Source organism: Chaetodon trifascialis, chromosome 15, assembly GCF_039877785.1.
Source record: "Chaetodon trifascialis isolate fChaTrf1 chromosome 15, fChaTrf1.hap1, whole genome shotgun sequence".
Lineage (NCBI taxonomy): Eukaryota > Metazoa > Chordata > Actinopteri > Chaetodontiformes > Chaetodontidae > Chaetodon > Chaetodon trifascialis.
In genome coordinates this window covers 16,863,295-16,887,140 of record NC_092070.1, presented here as the reverse complement: position 1 = coordinate 16,887,140, position 23,846 = coordinate 16,863,295, and the positions used below count along the sequence as shown (strand labels likewise).

Genomic DNA, 23,846 nt, shown 5'->3' with positions numbered 1-23,846 from the left:
CTCCTTTCAAATTAGTGGGCCATGGGCTTGTCTTCCACTTGTCTTCTGTTTTCCCCCTTTACAACTTTTGGAAAGTCTCAGGTTTCAAATGACACCTCACTTGACCAATCACGATTCACTACATGGAGCCCAGCAACCAGAGAAGCCAATCACAGTCTGAGTTGAACAGGAAGGCCTCCTCTTCTTCTGTGTGAACACTGAGCCAGTCAGAGCCGATGTTGCAGATGACTGACGCACCCAATAGCCAATGAAATTCTGAATATGCTGAAATGCCACTTCAGTGAGTTATTTCCAACCCCAGTCACCTGAAATCAAGGATTTCAGTGCTAATAGTGAGATTACATACAATTTGGAGTGATACGTATAGAATAAATGGCACTCAATTCATCCAACTCAAATCCTTCACTTCCCAGCCCTCCCCCGTCTCTTCTGGTGTGCCCCAGGGCTCTGTCCTGGGGCCCCTTCTCTTCATCATTTATCTTCTACCTCTTGGTAATATCTTCCGTAAATTTCATATCCATTTCCACTGCTTCGTGGATGACACCGAGCTCTATCTTTCCAGTAAAACGACCTCCACTCTCCCACCCTCTTCCCTCACCCTCTGTCTCTCTGAGATCAAATCCTGGTTCACCTCCAACTTCCTTAAACTCAACAGTAACAAGACCGAACTTGTTCTCATTGGTACTAAATCAACCATATCCAAAACCAACAGTTTCTCCCTCAACATTGACAGCTCCACAGTGTCCCCCTCCCCTCAGGTTAAGAGTCTGGGTGTCATCCTCGACAGCTCACTATCTTTCCACTCTCACATCAATAGCATTACCCGGTCTGCCTATTTCCATCTACGTAACATTAATCGTCTCCGCCCCTCTCTCAACCCTCACACCACTGCCATCCTGGTTCACAGCCTTGTCACCTCCCGCCTTGAGTACTGTAATTCACTCCTTTTCGGTGTCCCTCACAAGTCCCTCCATAAACTTCAACTGGTTCAAAACTCTTCAGCCGGCATTATTACCAGAACTCTCTCCTCGCACCATATTACCCCCATCCTGCAGCAGCTTCACTGGCTCCCGGTCAAATTTTGAATCACTTTCAAAATCCTGCTGTATACATTTAAGGCCATCCACAACCTCTGCACCCATGGGGAGCAGAGCTTTCAGTCGCTCCGCTCCCCAACTTTGGAATTCACTGCCACCTGACATCAGAAACACCGATTCTCTCCCCATCTTCAAATCCAGACTCAAAACTCATCTGTTCCAGACTGCCTTCTCTCTTTAATTTCAGTTCTCCTTTTAGCCTGTTTTTAACTTGATGTGTTTTTAATCATTGTGCTCTTATTTATTCTGTGTATTTCGCTTGTGTTTTTGTGTAAAGTGTCCTTGAGTATTTTGAAAGGCGCTTCTAAATTCAATTCAATCTCAATTCAATTCAATTTTATTTGTATAGCGCCAAATCACAACAGAAGTTGTCTCAGGACACTTTCCATATAGAGCTGGTACAGACCAAGCTCTTTTATCTACAAAGAAACCAACAATTCCCCCATGAGCAAGCACTTGGCGACAGTGGCGAGGAAAAACTTCCTTTTAACAGGCGGAAACCTCGAGCAGAACCAGACTCTGGGTGGGCGGCCATCTGCCTCGACCGGTTGGGTGAGAGAGGAAGAGCAAGAGAGGGAGAGTGAGACAGACAGACAGACAGACAGACAGACAGACAGACAGACAGACAGACAGACAGACAGACAGACAGACAGACAGACAGACAAAAAAGCAGTCAGAGAGGGAGAGAGAGAGAGAGAGAGAGAGAGAGAGAGAGAGAGACAGAGAGAGAGACAGAGACAGAGAGACAGACATGCAGTCACAGTAACAGTGACAGTGGATGTAATAACAGCAGTAGCAGTTGCAGTGGATGTCAGGCAGGGCCAAGGAGCCTCCATGGGAACCTGCAAGACGACAAAGCACAGTCACTAAATAAAATGTATTATTATTATTATTCAATATAAAGATCTTCAAATATGAATATAAATGGCCAACATTTAGATTTCTTGAATATAAATCTGAACATTGATGTCCAGATTTTTATTGTCTCAAATGGCTAGAAAAATAGTTCATAGAGGAACCATAAATGAGAAAAAAAATCTCTGTGGGGGAGTATGGCTCTGGACCCCCCTCAGATGAGGCTGAGCTTTGAATGTTGACGACATCTGGGTCCACCTCTGACTTAGACAACAGGGCTGCGTGTCTGATACTGTGGTGAATGACATTCGGGCCCCACAGGGGACATGACTGTCACCATCTCTGTTCACCCTCTACACTTGAGACCTTTGTCATCGTGGACTCCTTTGTTGAGTGGTGAAGGCTGAACCACCTACAGCTGAACTCTAGTCAGACAAAGGACTGAGATCAGAGGTGAACACATATTCTGATTAAAAAAAAAAAGAATGTTCACTGATAACGATAAAGGATAAACATGAAGTGATGCACTGATGATGATCTGACTGGAGTTAAAAATACTCGTGCAAAGGACATCAACACACCTCCAAACACCATCTGTTCATAAACATTAAGGTTATGAAATATGAGATTGTGTGATTGAACCATTTCATGCCAACAATGTGAAACCACAAACACAATTTATTTTATCTGTGAATGAAACCAGTGTTGAGTGTTGAAACTCCTCCTCCTCCTCCTCCTCCTCCTCCTCCTCCTCCTCCTCCTCCTCCTCCTCCTCCTCTCCTCAGTGTCTTTATAAGCTTTAGTCTCTCTTCTCCTCACACTCCAACCCTGCTCACCTCTCAGCTGGACAGTAAGGGACGTTTACAGCACACACTGACAACATGCTGGGGACCCTCTGCACTCTCATCACTGCTCTAAAATGTAAGATATTCTTCTCATTGCTTTTATAGCTCATATTTTCACACACAAACCTTTCACTCATGGATTTTTCTCTCTTTGTTGACAGATGTTGATGCAGCGAAAGTGCTGACCCAGACGCCTGCTGTTCACACAGTTTCTCCAGAACAAGAGGTTGTTCTCAACTGCAACATTCAGAGATATGATGAAAACAAATATGTCTTTTGGTACAAACAGGTTCCTGGTGAAGCTCCTCAGTTTGTTCTGTATTTTTACTACGGGGACAGTTCACTCAGCTTTGGAACAGGATTCTCCTCAGACAGATTCAACTCTAAAGCCTCATCAAACACAGATTACCAGTTCATCATTAAGAGGGCAGAGGCAGGAGACTCTGCTGTCTATTACTGTGCTACATGGGACGACTCTGCTAAAGAGTGGGTATCACAGTGATTTACACTGTGACAAAAACCTCCTCACTACTTCTGCTTTCTGACTCTCTGATACATGAACTAATGTTCTCTGTAACTACCCCACAGAAAAAATAAGATAATTGTGTTGTCACTGAAAAGTAGTTCAAAAGTTTACTTATACTGTAAATAAGAAATGGAATGTAACAAGGTTATAAAATTTTAATTTAGAACACAATATTTTTAATTAACAATTTAAATCTAACACAGAATGTAATCAAACAGGAAAAAACAAACAAAAAAAACATCAGCACCTGTCAATCATTTTTTGTCAATCCCATTTTCTGCAGGATTGTCCTAAACATGAGTGAAACATGACAAAAGGTAAACACACAAAATATTAAACATTCCGACTCAATGTGCTGTTTCCCCGCTGCTTCTCTGACGTCAGCCAGCTCTCTCGCTCCTCTCAACCATTCGGTGAATTGAAAGTTTATTTCAACCAATCCAGAGTTAGTAATTGTTGCCGAAACATTAAAAAGGTGATCCAAGAAGGTTTTTGTCGAGTATTATTTTGTTTTTGATGCATTTGAAGAAGTTTTTTTAAAAATGCTAAAATGACTGTTTTATTGAATGGAGTCTGGTGGCGCAGAAACAGCGCTACAACAGCTGTTTCTGCTTCAGCAAAACAGATCTTACTCATCAACAAAGAAGTATCTCTGTATGGATTCTTTCCATAATAATGTCTGACACTTATTTGTAGGGTAGCACGGTTGCACAAGTGGTCACACTTGTCACCTCACAGCTAGAAGGCCCCCGGAATCCCGCTGTGGGCGCTGGTGGCGTGTCCACCACCACGCCTTCGGTGCCTGCTGCTCGAGGAAAAAAGGGGGCCTTTCTGTGTGGAGTTTGCATGAACCTAAGGTTTCCTCCTTAAATAACTCCCACTAAAATCATACAAGAAGATCACCAAAGGAAGGAGAACCGAAGCACCGAAGGAGAACTGGTCCCCGGGCGCCGGCGTCGGCTGGCGGCTGGCAGCTGGCAGCCCACCGCTCCTGGTCTGCCGCGGAGGATCGACAGACCGAGGATGGGATAAATGCGGAGAAAATAATTTCACGGGAAGCATGCACTGTAAAAAAAAAAAAAAAAAAAAAGCTTAGGTGACCCGACTTAACTATGTCAAGTCATCTTGTTGCTTTGACTGAGTTAATTTGAGTCAACTTATAGTGTCAAGTTTTTTACACTTCAAAACATGAGTTCATGCAACATACAGTCTGTTGACTCAACTTCCTGCATCAAGTAAGTTGAACTTAAAAATATTATTTGAGATAATTTTGAGATGTTGGTTGAATTTATTTGATCAAGTTCCAACAACTGTGAATCAAGTTGGCTCAACATGGAATACATAATTGCTATAACTTGCCATTTGTTGACTCAACTTTCTGTATCAAGTAATGTGGACTGGAAAACATTACTTAAGAGAACTAAAAAAGATGTTGGTTGAACTTATTTTATCAAGTTAGGGCAACATTATTATTTTTTCTCATGCTTTATTGCCAAGTTACTTGAGTTTACAGAAATTACTAGATTTCAAAATTTTAAGCAAAATAATATCTACAAAGAATCTCCATGAGAATTAGACAAACTAAATATTAACCCAAGAAAAAATAGCTGAACAGACAATTCAATAAGGACCTTTATTTAACCCCCAACAAGTCCAACTTCAAGCAGCCTTGCTTCAAAATAAGTGTCAATGGATGTCAAGACATCAAAAAAGACCTTCTTTGGGACATGTTAAAAAAATAGCACTTACACCCTCTAACACACTTTTGCTCACAAACTGAAACTACACTGTCCCACACATACATAATAATAATAATAATAATAAAACACATAAAAAGAAGCGCACCCATCCTTTGGGGAAAAACAATAACTCTCCGAGTTCAACAGAGTCCTTTCTGAGTGAATGTTCAGAGTTGCTGCAGTAAATTCAGTTCAATTCAATTCAATATACCTTTATTTGTCCCGCAAGGGGAAATTCCAATGTACAGCAGCACCAGTAAAAGATAGAATTAGGTAAAAACCACCAAGTATATACAAAGGGGTGTAATAAAAATAAGCATTATATAAAAATAAGCATTATCAAATTATAAATTGTATTTGCGGACTGTTAGGTACAGGATGAATTGTAGATTATTGCACCAGCTATCGCCCAGATTATTGTACAGATCATTTACAAATGATTTACAGATAAATGCACAGATTATTGCACCAGTTTTTGCCCAGATTATTGCACAGGTAATTTACAGATGATTTACAGATAAAATATCAAAAAATTACTTTCAGCAGTTCTTGTTGTGTAGTCTGACAGCTGCAGGAAGGAATGACCTGCGATACCGCTCCTTCACACACTTTGGATGTAGCATCCTATCACTGATGGAGCTCCTCAGTGCAGTGAGTGTGTGTTGGAGTGGGTGGGAGTCATTGTCTGTCATGGAGGACAGCTTGGCTGTCATCCTCCTCTCCCCCCCAAATTGCAAAGAGTCATAAAAACAAACAAAAAAACGTATCTGAGAAACTTGCTCAAAATGTTGAAAATGAAAACATTCAAACATTACTGAAATGTCCACTCTCTTGACAATTTCTCTATAACATCACATGGATTAGTGTTCCTCCAAACAGAGCAATAGAAATAAGTCAGAAAATGAAAACAAGGTGGACAGATAATGGACAATTAGTGTGCGTTGGTTCAGCGAGGAGAAACACTTGCAGGACCACCTCATTGAGGGGCAGTTGCCCCAAACAGCACAGCCTACACTGAAGTGAAGTAACCCTGTACAGAAAAAAGAAAGAAAGAAAGAAAGAAAGAAAGAAAGAAAGAAAGAAAGAAAGAAAGAAAGAAAGAAAGAAAGAAAGAAAGAAAGAAAGAAAGAAATACAACCATTATCAGCACAAAACACACTAAGTTCAGTTTCCTTATTGTGTATGTGTATTTTTAGATGTGCAAAATACTGTGTATCGCCACAAATCTCTGAAAAAATTGCACAGTTCACAATTTAAAGCTTCCAGATTTTAATGTATCCTAAGATGAAATAAACACGACTTTATTATAAAGTGGACACACTTGGCCATGTCACTCATCTGAATGGTAAGTGATTACATTGTAAAAACAGAAGCCACATGGCACAGCACTGACAAGACAGCGAGAAAAGAGAGCTTCTCATGAGTGATGTGTGTACCGTTACATTTTGTATCCATGGCAACGCACAGCGGTGGCAGCCATAGACATAATATACGTAGACGCCTCATTACGTGCTGGAGCGTAATCCAGCATCACCGACATATTGGGTGGGTCTCCGCAAGCACCAGAGCCAACCAAAGTCAACGTAAAGACAGCAACTATGCCCCTATTTTATTTATTTATTTTATTTTATTTAGCTTCCCAGCCCCAGTTACAAGCTTAACAGGGTAGTGTAAGACGCTGGAATGATCTGGAATTTTAAATCTTACTTTTCCAGGCCTTAAAAAAAAAATTAAAGAAGGAAAAAATGTACTGAGCAGGTATATATGGGAGCTTTGTATGTATGTATATGTGTTAAAATCAGTGTATATCACAAACATCAGCAGTTTCAGTTCAGGCTATTGTGGAATCTTTGTCATCCTAAAGCTGTGAACAGTTGTTTAAATTTAGACATGTCAGGCCAGAAGGTGTGTGTGTTTGTGTACATGTGTGTGTTTGAAAACAGCAGTGGACTGTGGGCCGACACATGATGTGTTGGCTAAAAAGAAAAAACCTTCCTCGTTTTGACAGTTTGTTTTGGTGAAGTTTTATTCCAACACAACTGAGTAAAAAAACTTACTCAAAGTTTAATACGCATGTCAACATGTTATGTGAGATGTCTGGTTTTTGTGTGTGTGTGTGTGTGTGTGTGTGTGTGTGTGTGTGTGTGTGTGTGTGTGTGTGTGTGTGCGTGCGTGCATGTGCCTAACTTTACATTAAATATACTCGCACAAAAACAAAGATAAAGAAATTCTTGTGTCATTGGTGTGTACAGAAGGGTCATGATTTTGTGTGTGTGTGAGTGAGTGAGAGAGAGAAATAAATTCAAATGAACAATAAAACTGTTTATTAAAATATTAAATTAATTAATTTATACATTTATTCATATGCCATACCATATGTCTGTATTATGCTCTTTAACAAAGTATTTCAGCATCAAGCACGTGTTTTTAATGTGTGACAGCGTCCTGTGTCATAACTACATCTCTGCCATTTGTAACAAACCAAACCGTGTGAAAATCAGGTAAAAAGTTATGATTATTGTAGTTGGACATACACCTTCCTCAGTAGAAATAAATGCACTGGGGGCGCATGGGAGACCCATCCAAGATGGCGGCCGCGCTGAACGTCAGTTCCAATAGGAAGCGTCAGTCAATGAGGCGTCGACGTATATTATGTCTTTGGTGGCAGCTTCCAGCTGAAGATCAGACCCGGGTTTTTTGGTCAATAGGAAAGGAACTACATTTAAACTCGGTCGACCCGCTTTCAAACGGCATAGGGCTCCTTTCCCACTGGCCAAAAAACGTTTACCGTTCACCCCCACTGCTGCGCGTTGCCATGGATACAGAGTGTAACGGCACACCTGAAAACAATCACCTATCACTACGTGTTTATACAGCACCTAACTCTACATAAAAAAATATCCATACACTACGGCAGTGGTCAGTGTTTTTCAACTCCTCTTCCTCGTGGAACATAAGTTGCTCCGTTATTTCGCTGCCTTGTCAATCCTGTGCCAGGTTGTTTGAGTGCGAACAAAGCCTCTTGTACAAGTCGCAACGTCACGTATATTAGCGGGTTGATCCAGGTATAATATTCCCACAGTTGACACATTTTTTCGTAATAATAAAGACAAGTCGCGCACTGTTTCACTCCTATAAGAGTACACTGTCGGTGCCGAATAATTGTTACAGTCGAATATGAGGCTCAACCCTACATTAACTTGCTGTTTCACTCTGGCGGCGCTAGCTAGCTAGCGCTACATGCCAAAGTATTTCCGAAAAAGAACGAACATGAAATATTCATCACAGGTTTAATATCTTGACGGATAATTTGAGATGGAGAGACATTAGACGACCCATGCACATTACCAACAGATGAACTAACTAAGCTAAAATAATTTTAAATGTACTTACTGGACGGCTCGCCTCCGAGGTAAAAAGATGGCAGTCGGCTCGGATTTAAAGTTCAACACTGCGCGTGACGTCACATTGCGGGCGCATGCGTGTTGGTTGAAATACCGGCGTATTTGCTGAAGTTAACTGAATGGATTATCATGAGTTTTTAATGAGTTTCCGCGCTTTTTTCAAGTTGAAGTTGTTTGAACTCTTTTTACTTTGTTGTAATGGGTAGAGTTCTCTCAGCTTGACAGCAATAGTCCTTCTGACTAAAAGCCCAAATCCCTTTTAACAGTGTAGTTCCACTGTGTCCCGCTCTGAGCTCACGCAGAAACCTGAAATTTGACCTAAAAGTGTTCCTCGATACCGGTCGGTGAATCTTCTTTCACACATGTACACGGACAGTCAATCTGGTTGTATGTGAACGTGCAGGATAGCAGACCTCCACCTGCCCAGCAAGATCACGGGACTCTGCCGTTCACCTCAGGCGCACGAGGACATCGTTTGCATGAAACTGTGGCCAGGTAAGATTCATTATGGAAAAAGTACACATTTGAATAACACGCCTAAACCTCAGTGATAGTTTATGATGTATTTGTAAAATCTACGGAGAAATATAACTATTTTGACAGTGTGGCACTCGCTTTCGTCCCGAAGTGAGGACTCTAACGGAACGCTGCGGGGCTCGCCAAACCGCAGTCAAAAATCTACAAATTTAAAGTTATCTCGCTTTTTCTCCAAAATCTGTGCCGGTCCGCGTGTTTTCGATCTGAGAAAGTAATCAGTATGCTCTGCTGAGTAATTCGGCTTAAAGAATTGACCATGAGAAGGTTTTTAAAGTGTTTTTTCAGTGCTTCATCAATTGCTTATTAGATCAGGCGAATTGAACTGCGTTCGTCTATGGCTCATAGAAGCTTTGGCTTGTTGGGTGCTTCCTGACATTAACGGATCATTAATGTCGCGTCTTAGCTGACATATTTCTGTTCTATATTTGTTTTATTTTGTATGGGGCAGCAATCTCTCCACATAATTGGCTGTTCAAGGTCAATTATAGGTAGGGTTGCCACCCGTCCCGTAAAATACGGAGTCGTCCTTTAATTGACAATTAAATGTTGGGACGCGATTTGTTCCGTATTTTCACAAATGTCCAATACACATGTCTGTCACACACACACACACACACACACACACACACACACACACACACACACACACACACACACACACACACACACACACACACACACACACACACACACACACACACACAGAGGAAATACTAAGGCCAGCAGGAGGGGATCTGTGAGGGGATCGTCATTGGTGTTTCTATGGTGAATGTGGGCGGGTCGCTGAGCTATTGACCGGCGTAACCACGCAGTTAGTTTCACCGCTCCGTCTCATGAATGAGCAGAGGACTCTCGTGAGCTGCCTGAAGTGTTATTTTCCTGTTTTATTTGCATTTCGTCCTTTTATGAGAGCTGAGGACAATAGCAAGCAGAAAAAAGGCTGAAAACGTGTTTTCGACAGAGGAGTTTCTCCGTATGCTTGGACGAGATAACGGTACTCTGCTCAGATGCGCCTAAATGAGCGCGTGTGTTACATCTGTACGACTGCTCGGGTTCATTCTCAGCATGTACTTTTGCACAGTCACCTTTTCCTCGAGTAAAAATTCAACCACATACATTGAACGGAGTGGACTTCATTTTTGTTATGACGATGCTACAATCATGGCAGGCCCCTATAGACCTATATGCGCAGCATTTTTTTTTTTATGACGGTACCGCCCAACCCTACATCCCACCATGTCCAATCATTTGTTTTAGTAATAATTTTGTTTTCTTTCCACAAGAATTGACAAAGGTAGATATTTATAAGTATGTTGCATTCATTCTTTTACAATAGTAATATTAATCATAATAAACTTGTTGAAGAAGTGGACCAGTAAAAACATTCCTCCCTCATCCAGAATAAATTAGGATTCACACCTGGTGCTGTGTTCATAGTTTCTTTACTCACAAAATGTTCTGGCGGACCGGCAACATTGTGGTTGTAAAAAGATTGTTTTGTTCGTTCTATGTACGGATAGTTAAATGTTTATTTTGACCTTTGTTCAGCGTTGTTCGGAGCTGTATCTCTATTTCTTTGTACATACTTTGAGAGCAACAGAAAACCAAATTCCTGGTGTGTAAACATGATTGTTACTGAAAACTGTTTACTGCTCATACTGTCATAAACAAGTGTGAGAAACTATCAATCTGAAATCCAACAACATCATATTTATCTTATCTTATATTTATTTATGTGATCATATTTTCTTTGTCTTTTGACTCAAACTTTAGAAGAACATTTGTACCACCTCTGAGAATATTAACACTGATGTAAACTCCTCCTCCTCCTCCTCCTCCTCCTCCTCCTCCTCCTCCTCCTCCTCCTCCTCAGTGTCTTTATAAGCTTCAGTCTCTCTTCTCCTCACACTCCAACCCTGCTCACCTCTCTCAGCTGGACAGTAAGGGATGTTTACAGCACACACTGACAACATGCTGGGGACCCTCTGCACTCTCATCACTGCTCTAACATGTAAGATATTCTTCTCATTGCTTTTATAGCTCATATTTTCACACACAAACCTTTCACTCATGGATTTTTCTGTGTTTGTTGACAGATGTTGATGCAGCGAAAGTGCTGACCCAGACGCCTGCTGTCCACACAGTTTCTCCAGGACAAGAGGTTGTTCTCAACTGCAACATTCAGAGATATGACAGCAGTGCTGTCAATTGGTATAAACAGGTTCCTGGTGAAGCTCCTCAGTATGTTCTGAGTTTTCTCTATTCAGACAGTTCACTCTACTTTGGAACAGGATTCTCCTCAGACAGATTCAACTCTAAAGCCTCATCAAACACAGATTACCAGTTCATCATTAAGAGGGCAGAGGCAGGAGACTCTGCTGTCTATTACTGTCAAACATATGACAGCTCTGCTGCTGAGTACGTATCACAGTGATTTACACTGTGACAAAAACCTCCTCACTAACTACTTCTGCTTTCTGACTCTCTGACATTAGTCCACTGACAATTGAGCCACCAAATCAGCTCTGTGAATAATTATAAGAATTTTGCATTTCTTCTTTTACAATGTGAAAATGATAAACAGAACTAACACAAAAATGTGAGAAATGCACCAGTTAAAACATCTCACTTTCATCCATTGTCAGTTGGATTTTTTCTTTTTTTTTTTTTTCACAAGTCATTAATTAAACCTTCTGTCTTTTATCTCTGGTACAACAAAGGAGTTTGTGGGGAAGTTTAGCAGGTGAAAAACACCACCTACAACTATTTAAATCCACAAGAAGGACATGAAAAATGTGAAGGGTTCGAAGTACGCAGGAGGACACTTGGACACCAAGCTGGACTGGACTAAGAACACAGAGGCTGTGCACAAGAAGGTCCAGAGCTGACGCTTCTGTGGAGGCTCTGGTCATTCAGTGTCTGCAGTCCTGTGCTGAGGATGTTCTAGCACAGTGTTTCCCAACCACTGTCCCAACCACTGTGCTGAGGTACATAAGTGTGCCAAGAGAAATCATCAGGTGTGCTGTGGAAGATTATCCAATTTCACCTGATTGGTGCTCTAAGGCTCAGAGCACCAATCAGGTGAAATCATCCTGTGTGTTTTTCTTCAATTCCTGCAAGAATATCAGCTTTGTGTTCAACTAAACAGGCCTCAGTTTCACACTGAGTAAGTAAATTGAGTAAATTGAGACTGGATTTGCATTATATTTCAATAAATGTACTTTCTGTGACATTTTGTTTGGTGGTGGAGTACCTTGTGATTTTTCTAATGTAAAATATGCGCCATGGCTCAAAAAGGTTGGAAAACACTGTTCTAGCAGGCTGTGGTCACCAGAGCTGTTTCCTTCACTGTTGTTTGCTGGGGCAGCAGGGTGAGGGCAGTCGACACCAAAAGAATCAACCTCATGTTGAAAGATGGATTTCAGCTCTGATCTACTCTGCTGGTTTAATTAAATTATCACCTGGTATAGTGAAGTAGTGATGATTGTTACACTTCCAGCTGCAGTAACTATAACAGAAATCTGAATACATGAACCCTGTTTCATGAGACAAACCCCAACATCAAGTGATGAACAGTTTGACTAAAACATTTCTGTTCATCTGTTTGGATTATTAGGAAACATGTTTGTGTGGTGGAAAGAAAATTTAGACAAGTGAAGATACTGAGAATAGAGGTGAACACTTTACCTCCACATGTTCTTCTTACAGAATAACGTTTACTTCACATACAACGATGAAAGATCAACATGAACTGATACACTGATGATGATTTGACTGGAGTTAAAAATACTCATACAAAGGCCTTCAACACACCTCCAAACACCATCAGTTCATAAACATTAAGGTCATGAAATATGAGATTGTTGGCTTGAAATGACTCAGTCACACAAACACAATTGAGTTGATCTGTGAATGAAACCAGTGTTGAGTGTTGAAACTCCTCCTCCTCCTCCTCCTCCTCCTCCTCCTCCTCCTCCTCCTCCTCCTCCTCCTCCTCCTCCTCTTCTCCTCTCCTCAGTGTCTTTATAAGCTTCAGTCTCTCTTCTCCTCACACTCCAACCCTGCTCACCTCTCAGCTGGACAGTAAGGGACGTTTACAGCACACACTGACAACATGCTGGGGACCCTCTGCACTCTCATCACTGCTCTAACATGTAAGGAGGCTGACTTACTGCAGCTTTGAGCTCATGTTGGATTCATCAGTCTGTGTGTTTCTCTTGACTTCATGTCATCTTGTTGTTTCCAGGTGTGAGTGGTGTGACGGTGGTGACACAGAAGCCTCCTGTTGTGACGCTGAGGACAGGAGAGACAGCCACCATGGACTGTAACCTGGGCACTGTGACTGGCAGTGCTGCTCGATGGTACAAACAGATTCCAGGAGGAGTTCCTCAGTTTGTACTGAGGTTTTATCACAGCTGGAGCTCTCCTGAGTATGGCTCTGGTTTCTTGTCTCCGAGGTTTACTTCTACTCATCAGTCACAATCAGATTATCGTTTGATCATCAGCAATGTGGAGGAGGGAGACTCAGCAGTCTATTACTGTCACACATATGACGGCTCTGCTAAGGAGTACGTATCACAGTGATTTACACTGTGACAAAAACCTCCTCACTAAATACTTCTGCTTTCTGAGTCTCTCACAGGTTTTGACTGGCAGTCAGCAAACAGCCAATGCTTTCTGTAACTTCCCCACAGAAACATTTGCTAAATATAAACAATATTCACACATGCAACGAAAGGTCATGATTTATTACACTGTTACAAAACTCATTGTTTACAGAAAATACTATTTTAGAATCAAAAATGAATGATGTGTTTCCAAGAAATTAATGACAGGACTTATTATTAATATGGATCATGCTAAGCTGATGAGAGGACACTTCTCTAAGTATGATAAGGGATAAACAGTTGTGTTGACTCCACCATCTTATTTTCTACCTGTCAGATCACAAAGTTCCTGACTAACAGGATGCAGCAGGTGAGACTGGATAAAATCACATCCAGCACCTGGACAATCAGCAGTGGTGTCCCTCAGGGATGTGTGCTCTGCAAGAGACAGTCAAGACTGAAACATGTCCAGAGTCCTGTGTACATGTTATTGCTGACTTTGACTATTACTCATTACTGTTTATTGAATGTATTTTCAAAAACAACTGTGAGAGAAAACAATTTTGAAATCCAATTAAGTCTCATTTAGCATCTGATCATCTTTACTTCATGTCTTTGAAATGAAACAGCACTTCAAAGAGAACATTTTTATCAACCCTGAGAATATTAACACAGATGTAAAGGTCATCATCAGACCTACAATGACAACAAGAACAACAACAAAACAAACTGGAACAAACTGATTTGTGGATATTTATTCATGACTGAAACCAGTGTTGAGTGTTGAAACTCCTCCTCCTCCTCCTCCTCCTCCTCCTCCTCCTCCTCCTCCTCGTCTCCTCAGTGTCTTTATAAGCTTCAGTCTCTCTTCTCCTCACACTCCAACCCTGCTCACCTCTCAGCTGGACAGTAAGGGACGTTTACAGCACACACTGACAACATGCTGGGGACCCTCTGCACTCTCATCACTGCTCTAACATGTAAGGAGGCTGACTTACTGCAGCTTTGAGCTCATGTTGGATTCATCAGTCTGTGTGTTTCTCTTGACTTCATGTCATCTTGTTGTTTCCAGGTGTGAGTGGTGTGACGGTGGTGACACAGAAGCCTCCTGTTGTGACGCTGAGGACAGGAGAGACAGCCACCATGGACTGTAACCTGGGCACTGTGACTGACTATGATGCTAGTTGGTACAAACAGATTCCAGGAGGAGTTCCTCAGTTTGTACTGAGGTTTTATCACAGCTGGAGCTCTCCCAGCTATGGCTCTGGTTTCTCATCTCCGAAGTTCACATCTACTCATCAGTCACAATCAGATTATCGTTTGATCATCAGCAATGTGGAGGAGGGAGACTCAGCAGTCTATTACTGTCAAACATGGGACAACTCTGCTCAGGAGAACGTATCACAGTGATTTACACTGTGACAAAAACCTCCTCACTAACTACTTCTGCTTTCTGACTCTCTGACACATGTCCACTGATAATAGAGCCACCAAACAAGCTCACTGTAACATCCCACCATGTCCAATCATTTGTTTTCAACAATGTAAAAAAAACTTCACTTCCTTGACCAAGAATGTTAAGGTCGTGGGGAAGGTGAGGACCCAGAATGCAGAGACAATTTAGCAAAGTTTATTGATTTCAAACAAACAAACAAAACACAACAACAACCAAAAATCACCGCTGTGGAAAAAAACTCAGCAAACAAAAAGAAGAGAACAAAAAAAAACAACAATTTCACTGTTGGGGAAAAATGCAGCTTAAGCAGACAAAAACCAAAAATCACTGATGGGGAAAAACTCAACAGACAAGAGCAAACAATCGTTCAGGAAAAATACAAAACTCACATGAGCGAACCAAAAGCACTGCACAGAACTACAGCATCGGCTGGAGAAGCGTGGCAGGGACCAGGAGATCAACCTGTGGTGAGACACAGAGGGTAAGAGAGGGAATCATCTGGTACAGGAGTGTGGGAGAAGCCAGCTTAAAAAGGAGAGTCTTGATGAGCGAGGATTAGAGTCAGGTAGGTCAAGAAGCCGCTCACTTCACAGGAGATCAGCCCCACCCCTGCCACACTCCAGCCCTGCAGAGAAACAGAAACAGAACCAGAGCAGACAAAACACAGCCAGAACAAAGAACCGACGAAAGGACATATTTATAAGTATGTTGCATTCATTCTTTTACAATCATAATATTGATAATAATAAACTTATTGAAGAAGTTAATCAGTAAAAACATTTCACCTTCATCCAGAATAAACTAGTTTTTTTTTAAAGTTAGGATTCAAACCTTATGTGGTGTTATCCATGAAATTTTCAGGGGTCAGGTGGACTGTCAACATCGTGGTTTTAAAAAAATGAAGCCATAATAATTCATGTAAAATAAAAGTGTTAACTTAATCTCGATTACAAGCAATAGAGGCAACATGTGGCTCATATTTGCCATTTGCCACTGCTACATCAGATCTATCATTAAAATGTAATCCTTCTGTTATGTCCAGTTAACTCTGTACTCAAAAGCAACACTCAAAGGCTGAAGATGATTGAACACAGTTTACGTAGGACTTGGGAAAGGTGAGACGAATTGATGGTGAGCTCAACTGGAGTTCTCACGGCTGCAGGTGAGCTGCTTGGAGCAGGTGTGTCTGCTGAACAGCAATCAGGACGTGAGGAGCAGAGGAGAGCTACGACCACAACACATCCACAGACAAACACACAGAGAAACAAAGAGGGGAGCACAGGAGACACGAGGTCAGGGAGAAAACACAGGAAACACCAGGAATAACTGAACGTGACGATGGCTGCAGAGGCTGGGGTCCTTCATATATGTTGTTTCTGTTGGATTTAGTCCGATCAGTCTCAGTATTAATGAGTGCTCACAGAAGGATTCACAAATGTAAATCAGGATTTATAAATAATCTGAAATCCAGCAACATCATATTTGTCATGGTTTTTTTTTGTTTTTTTTAAGTTTATTTAAAGAGGACAGCGCACATCAATCATACATTACTGTAAATGTGCCAGTGTTAGCCAAAAGCTAGTTTCCAACTGTAGTCCTGCGGCATGGTGTTCAGAGCCATTGAGGCATACAAGGGTCATAATACATAATAAAAACAAAACAAAACAGAAAACAAGTACATAGGAGAGATAGAATTTGAGGTCAAAATACAACATATCAAGGTACTGAGAGAGAGACAATCAATACAAAACTACCGGGACAGACACAACAGACAGTTATACATAACAAAAACCATTATGTGCGGTGCCATTAAAAACAAGATGAACTGTCAGGGATGAGTAATTGAGATGAAGGTGCAGCAATGCAAAGACCAGAGCAGGGTTTCTTGTTGGGAGTAATGCAAGATGAGTTATGAGGAAGTAGTACATATCTAAAGTGCTGCAGTGCTAAAGTGACTTGAGAAGAGGTAGTACCTTGTAAAGTGTTGCAGTGCTTCTTATGGTTTACCCATGTCACTGCGTATGTCTGTGAGGGAACATGCACAGCGGCATGGGAAGCTAGGTACATACAGTTAACAATGATTACAGGTCTGGTTGGACTTGAGCCAGTCTTTTAAATGCCTTTTAAATATAAGAAAAGAACAGCAGTCTCTTATGGAAGTTGGCAGGCCATTCCAGATTTTGCTGGAATGGCCTGCCAACTGTGATGACTTGATTATGTTTTTTGTAAGTCTTTTGACTTGAACAGATCCTTAAAAAGAACATTTGTACCACCACTGAGAATATTAACACTCCTCCTCCTCCTCCTCCTCCTCCTCCTCCTCCTCCTCCTCCTCCTCCTCCTCCTCCTCCTCTCCTCAGTGTCTTTATAAGCTTCAGTCTCTCTTCTCCTCACACTCCAACCCTGCTCACCTCTCAGCTGGACAGTAAGGGACGTTTACAGCACACACTGACAACATGCTGGGGACCCTCTGCACTCTCATCACTGCTCTAACATGTAAGATATTCTTCTCATTGCTTTTATAGCTCATATTTTCACACACAAACCTTTCACTCATGGATTTTTCTCTCTTTGTTGACAGATGTTGATGCAGTGATCGTGCTGACCCAGACGCCTGCTGTCCACACAGTTTCTCCAGGACGAGAGGTTGTTCTCAACTGCAACATTCAGAGATATGACAGCAGTGCTGTCCGTTGGTACAAACAGGTTCCTGGTGAAGCTCCTCAGTATGTTCTGAGTTTTCACTATTCTAGCAGTTCACTCATCTTTGGAACAGGATTCTCCTCAGACAGATTCAACTCTAAAGCCTCATCAAACACAGATTACCAGTTCATCATTAAGAGGGCAGAGGCAGGAGACTCTGCTGTCTATTACTGTCAAACATGGGACAACTCTGCTAAAGAGGACGTATCACAGTGATTTACACTGTGACAAAAACCTCCTCACTAACTACTTCTGCTTTCTGACTCTCTGACACATGAACATGAATGCTCTCGATAACTACCCTACATGACACTTTTCGACAAACCAGTTTCATCAATCTGATCCTGACCAGTTTCTACCAAATCTCTTTCAACACTGAAATTGAAGGAATAATTAGATTTAGCAGTTGTTGTTTTCTGCTTTTCATTTAATTCTTTTCATTTGCAAGAGACAGAAAAAACACCAACAACTGATAAACAAAGATAAACAGAGAATTTCATTCTTACTGTTGGGGATAAATATATGTGGTCAATATCTGTATTGATCAGTCAGTGGAAATGATGGATCACTTCTGTTTGTGGTCTCAGAGACTCCGTCTGTGAAACAAGATTAAATACAATGGATTTGAATCAGCTCCATCTGTGTGATTGGTGCTGTCAGCACTTTTTATGCAGCATTTCACCTCCCAAACATCAAATCAGTCTCCAGAAGTTCATGTTATTGCAGTTTTATAACAGTCTGTTCATAAGAGGTCTAACAGGGAGTTTGACCTCTCTGACGTTTAATTGACCTCAAACATCAGAAATGTCACCATGTGTCAAAACATCTTTCACTTTTCTACATATTGAGTTTTAATGAGGCCATAAGAAGAACATATTGAGTATATTTGCACATACAGCAGTGGGTCTGTGGGTCTCCAACAACGTCAACAAAACACAGGGTGAACACTGTTACAGGACAAAATGCACAGCCTGATAAGTTCAGTACAGCAGGAGCCATTTTTGTGAGTCATTATGTCTCTGACATTATATCAACTGCTTTGGTTAAATCTGATCGTTTGAAGACGACTTTTGGCTGCAGCAAGTTAAACAGAAAATGACTGTTATCCCATCCCTGCAGTCAATAACAGCCAACCAAGTTCAGCTGCATTGTCTGAATGATTTTCCTCATTAACGTTGGACTGAATTGACTGATGATATCTGGACTTTGAACATGTCCAGCATGAAAACAAAAGGATGCAGCAGAAGACTGAGAATCAGTCCTCAAGTCCAGCAGTGTCTGTGAGCAGAAGCAGACTGATGAAGTGAATGAGATGTTGACAGTGAAAGTTGGTCTCAACAGGATGTTTCAGTTCCACTCCCCTCATCAGTGAGAGTCAGGAGGTTTTTGTACGGCCATGTGTACAAACTGAATCACTGTGGTATTCGGACAAGGCACCAAGCTGACTGTGACAAGTAAGTACTTTTTAACTGATCACAAAACAAGACAGATTCTCTGTTTCTGAGTCAAATTCAGTCAAAATCATCAATTCATATCAGGCTGACTGTTTAGAAAGTCAAACATGTTGTTGAGTGAATTTCACTTTGACTTCTTTTCATCTGCTTTGATGCCAGACTGTGTCTTTGAGGACAAAGTAAAGATCTGCTAATGATCAAAATATGTTCAATGATATCTACAAATACTCTGAAGTGTTTTGATGGCTGAGCAATTTTAACATTTCGGCAAAATCTGTACAAAATTATTTTATATTTTCAAGACTGATGACACTTTTGTATCATTGTAAAAACAAATGCTAAATAATCTGTCAAATGTAATTTATTCTGTCATATCAACACTAAATTATTGAGTTTATTCATGTTTACTGACTAATCTTCCCAAGTTTAGGGAGTTTTTTCATATAAATGAATATAGTTTTTCTCTCGATGATTAGACAGACAACAGCAAAACAGCTAAATGACCACTGATTTACTGTCGTGCCATTTGTGAGACACAGAAAGTGACTTCATGAATTTGTTCAACATAAAAATGATCCTGAATGAATCCAAATATTTCTCAGTTTGTAACTGATAGACTTTGTGTGAAACAGGAAGAGTGCTCATATTTTAGGTGATGATTTCAAAATGTTTTCACTCATTTAAAACGCTTCTTCACTTCTTCACTGTGTTTGTTGTATTGTTGAAGAAAACAGGTTAATAATCTGCTGCTGTCATGCTTTGTATCAGTGATTCGATTTGGAGTTATTTGATGAATGTCCTTCATGTATTTTCAGGCTCCAGCCTCCCTCCTCCTGTCCTCACAGTCTTCCCTCCGTCCCGTGCTGAGCTCCAGTCCAACAAAGCCACTCTGGTCTGTCTGTCCAGTCAGTCTGTGCCTTTTGCAGATGTGAGCTGGTTGTCTGGTGGGAGACCAGTGAGCAGCGGGATCTCCACCAGCACCGCTGTTCAGCAAGCAGACCAGACTTTCCGAATCAGCAGCTCTCTGGCCATCCAGACGTCAGACTGGGACATGGATAAGGTTTACACATGTAAAGTGTCTTTGGGCTCCCAGACTTCACAGAAAAACATCAACAAGTCCCACTGTCCCACTCAAGAATAGCAGAGGAGCAGAATGAGCATTTCAAAGCTGCTTCTTTACTCTTTGTGCTCTTTGCTCATGACAAGGTTGACATGTTAGAAAAGATGTGTCTGCATGCTTGTAATAAATGTTGTGACAGTGAGGTGGAGGTGTTGTATCAGCTTTGCAACTGCTGCGTTTGTCCAGACTCATTCAATAAAAAGTAAACAGACCAAAAACTGTGGACAACAAAAGTGTTTGTATTTATTTGTTTTGATGAAAACATCATTTAAAACAATAATGTTCAAAAAAATGTTGTAACTGTCAGGAGATTTTATTTTACTCCTCGTGTTCATCTCACATCTCATGAATCCAGGACACAGAGATAACAGACATATTTGTGTCTGATTATTACTTCAGTGTGTTTTCTTCAGAAAGCTACATTGTTATTAGGTGTTAATTTACAATAAAAGCTCAACAGAGAGATTAATATCACCTTTTTTTTGTTTTAGTTCCTTGCTGTCGTTAAGATGTTGCAAAAATCAGATGAATTGAGCAAATGAAACTGAACGTTTATCCTCCGTCAGTGAAGCGTCACCTCTCTGCTCCTCCCTCTCTTCCCTCCCAGGATGCACCTGCAGGCCTCCTCTGCTTATTTATAGCTGCATGTAAATGAAGAGGTCAAGTGTCAGCTCTCTGTGAAATCAGAGGGAACTCAATTCAATCCCTTTTATTAAGAAGTGAGCAAAGAAACAAATCTATGACAATAAAAGTGCAGGAAGTCTTTTTCAAATCATCATGTTGTCATATTTTGGGGTTGGGGGGAGACATTGTCCACAGAGACAATAATGGAGACAGAAAAGACTTTTCCCTTCACAGAAGATAAGAGAGCAAGAAATGTGGCAAAGCATGCAGATTGAAGCAAAGCTCCTCCTCCTGTCAGTCACTCTCAGTTTCAGTGTTGTCTTAAATTGCTCCTCCAGCACCTCCTCTCCTCATCCTCCAAACCCTCCAATCTGTCAGCAGGAAGCTCACTTTCCAAGTTCCAAGGCCATTCTCAGCACACACTGACAACATGCTGGGGACCCTCTGCACTCTCATCACTGCTCTAACATGTAAGGAGGCTGACTTACTGCAGCTTTCAGCTCATGTTGGATTCATCAGTCTGTGTGTTTCTCTTGACTTCATGTCATCTTGTTGTTTCCAGGTGTGAGTGGTGTGACGGTGGTGACACAGAAGCCTCCTGTTGTGGCGCTGAGGACAGGAGAGACAGCCACCATGGACTGTAACCTGGGCGCTGTGACTAACAATGCTGCTCGCTGGTACAAACAGATTCCAGGAGGAGTTACTCAGTTTGTTTTATTTTTTTATCACCCCAACAGTTCTCCCACCTATGGTTCTGGTTTCTCGTCTCCAAAGTTCACATCTACTCATCAGTCAAAATCAGATTATCGTTTGATCATCAACAATGTGGAGGAGGGAGACTCAGCAGTCTATCACTGTGCTACATGGGATGACTCTGCTAAAGAGTTCGTATCACAGTGATTTAGACTGTGACAAAAACCTCCTCACTAACTACTTCTGCTTTTTGACTCTCTGACACATGTCCACTGATAATTGAGCCACCAAACAAGCTCAGTGTAACATCCAATCATGTACAATTTGTTATGTTTAGTAAATCAAAGTTATTTTAATTTGGACCCAAGAGGCAGAAACAAAACAGCACGAGAAACAAGGGAGCTGTTCAAAAACACAAACGGTTTATTACAACCAAACAATAACCACCAAATACGACTAAAAAGACCCTAAATCCAAGAAAAACATAAATTCAACCTTAAACATAATTTCTACTACTCCGTGGCGAGCGGGTAGGACAGCAGACGACTCTGCAGATGAACTAACTAATGAAACCACAATGTGGGAACACAACAGAGAAAACCAAAGCGAGATACGCACACAGGCGACTATGAACAAACTAAATCCAAGGTTACTATGAGCACAAAGACGAAATGGCTGGAAAGTCAAGGCGAGACACGAGATAATCTGGCAGCGGGATGATGCTGCTACGCTGCTTCAAAGCAGTGGAAATTAGTGGAGTCAGCCTCAGGTGCGTCGTCTGCCCACAGCACTGCCAGGCCACACCTCCACTGCAGACACAGAGGGAGAAAAAACACACAGACAACTAAGAAAAGAAAAATCATAATCACACACCATAACACAATCATTTGTTTTAGAAAATTAGAATAATTTTATTGTTTTTTCCCCCAGAATTGACAAAGGTATATATTCAAGTATGTTGCATTTATTATTTTACAGTAATAATATTATTATTAATAAACTGATTGGAGAAGTGAACCAGTAAAAACACTCCACTTTCATGCAGAATAAATTAGTTTTTGTTTTGTTTTGTTTTGTTTTGTTTTGTTTTGTTTTGTTTTGTTTTGTTTTGTTTTGTTTTGTTTTTCTTTACAGGTCAGGATTCACACCTGGTGCTGTGTTTAAATGTTCTTTATTCAACAAATGATCTGGAGGTCAGGTGGACTGCCAACATTGTGATTTTAAAAGATTGTTTTGTTTGTTCTATTTACACATAGTGAAATGTTTATGTTGACCGTTGTTCAGCTTTGTTCTGAGCTGTATGTCTATTTCTGTACGTACATTGAGGGCAACAGAAAACCAAATTCTTTGTGTGTCGAAACATACTTGGCCATTGAAGCCGATTCTGATTGTTACTCAACACTGTTTACTGCTCATACTGTAATAAACAACTGTGAGAAACCCTCAATCTGAAATCCAGCAACACCATATTTATTATGTGATCATATTTTGATTCAAACAGCACCTTAAAAAGAACATTTGTACCATCTCTGAGAATATTAACACTAATATAAACTCCTCCTCCTCCTCCTCCTCCTCTCTTCAGTGTCTTTATAAGCTTCAGTCTCTCTTCTCCTCACACTCCAACCCTGCTCACCTCTCAGCTGGACAGTAAGGGACGTTTACAGCACACGCTGACAACATGCTGGGGACCCTCTGCACTCTCATCACTGCTCTAACATGTAAGATATTCTTCTCATTGCTTTTATAGCTCATATTTTCACACACAAACCTTTCACTCATGCATTTTTCTCTGTTTGTTGACAGATGTTGATGCAGCCAAAGTGCTGACCCAGACGCCTGCTGTCCACACAGTTTCTCCAGGACAAGAGGTTGTTCTCAACTGCAACATTCAGAGAGATGATAACCAATATGTCAGTTGGTACAAACAGGTTCCTGGTGAAGCTCCTCAGTATGTTCTGAGATTTTACCACAGTCACAGTTCACCCAGCTTTGGAACAGGATTCTCCTCAGACAGATTCAACTCTAAAGCCTCATCAAACACAGATTACCAGTTCATCATTAAGAGGGCAGAGGCAGGAGACTCTGCTGTCTATTACTGTCAAACATATGACAGCTCTGCTAAAGAGTTCGTATCACAGTGATTTACACTGTGACAAAAACCTCCTCACTAACTACTTCTGCTT

The 23,846-nt window shown here is 41.1% G+C and overlaps 1 protein-coding gene across 1 annotated transcript; it reads left to right on the top strand.

Moving 5' to 3' along the window:
- The first annotated feature begins 14,550 nt into the window (after positions 1-14,550).
- LOC139343506 (immunoglobulin lambda-1 light chain-like) lies at positions 14,551-20,556 on the top strand. The gene is made up of 4 exons (XM_070981205.1): positions 14,551-14,590; positions 14,683-15,008; positions 19,190-19,223; positions 20,039-20,556. The coding sequence occupies exons 1-4, from the start codon at positions 14,551-14,553 to the stop codon at positions 20,362-20,364; spliced, it is 726 nt and encodes a 241-aa protein (XP_070837306.1). The 3' UTR covers positions 20,365-20,556.
- Positions 20,557-23,846: the final 3,290 nt, after the last annotated feature.